Below are 832 nucleotides of genomic sequence, written 5' to 3'. Positions count from 1 at the left end.
ATCGTAAGAAACGAAGCTTTATTCGCAGGTTGTATTGGCAGTGGTGGGAGTGTGCTCGGCTGTCCCCTTCATCCAGGACACGCCCGAAGTGCAGGCTGAGAAAGCACGGTTCTTCCAAAGCTTCCGTGCTGCTCAGGCTGCTGCCACTCCCCAGCAGGCCCTCCACCGCCCCTCGCCCGCCGTCCAGCCCCAGTGGTATGGACCCGTAGCTGCCACCGTCCCCGCCGGCGTCGACGGCACCATCACCCCCGTGGGCGACACCGCAGAGGTGGCCGCCGCCCGCAACGCCTTCCTCAACGCCTACAACGCACAGGTGAGGGCCACAGCTGGTGCTGCGCCTGCCGGTCCCTCCTTCGCCCCCGCCTACAGCCCCGCCCCAGCTGTTCCTGCCGCCCCAGTCCAGCCCAAGTGGACCGGCCCCGTGGCAGCCACCGTGCCCGCCGGACTCCCAGGCTCCGCCCCTCAGGTCGCCGACACCGCCGAAGTCGCAGCCGCCAAGCAGGAGTTCTTCAACACGTACCAGAGGCAGGCGGCAGCTGCAGCGCCTCCTTCGCGCAACTACATCTAAAAGATCTTAATTTATGAGATGAAATAGACATGAATGACCTATTTTGCTTTTGAATTATACATTGGTAGTTAATACCGATCCCTTCCCATTCCCCACAAAGTGTTCTGATATTTGCTATCCATCATACACCTATTTCAAATACGTATAATTAGAGAGGTACATGAAATAAACATTTTGGTAAATGTGAGCCTCTCCTCTCTACGGAAAAAATGCTTATCGACTCATCTTATACTGGAATCTATAATACTTATCAAATGATGGCTT

At 56.5% G+C, this 832-nt stretch overlaps 1 protein-coding gene across 2 annotated transcripts in view; it reads left to right on the top strand.

The window, feature by feature from the left end:
* Positions 1-832, top strand: part of LOC119592214 (cuticle protein CP1499-like) — a 3,549-nt gene that overhangs the window by 201 nt on the left and 2,516 nt on the right. The window contains exon 2 of one of the 2 annotated variants that reach the window (XM_037941046.1): positions 29-388. In XM_037941046.1, coding sequence (XP_037796974.1) covers positions 29-388 — 360 coding nt within the window. Of the gene's footprint in view, positions 1-28; positions 563-832 lie in introns of both variants that reach the window. The other variant, XM_037941045.1, reaches the window with a different exon arrangement.

This window comes from Penaeus monodon, chromosome 29, assembly GCF_015228065.2.
Source record: "Penaeus monodon isolate SGIC_2016 chromosome 29, NSTDA_Pmon_1, whole genome shotgun sequence".
In the NCBI taxonomy this organism is placed as follows: Eukaryota; Metazoa; Arthropoda; class Malacostraca; order Decapoda; family Penaeidae; genus Penaeus; species Penaeus monodon.
Note: the sequence above shows the minus strand (reverse complement) of the source record. Positions and strands in the feature narration are given on the sequence as shown.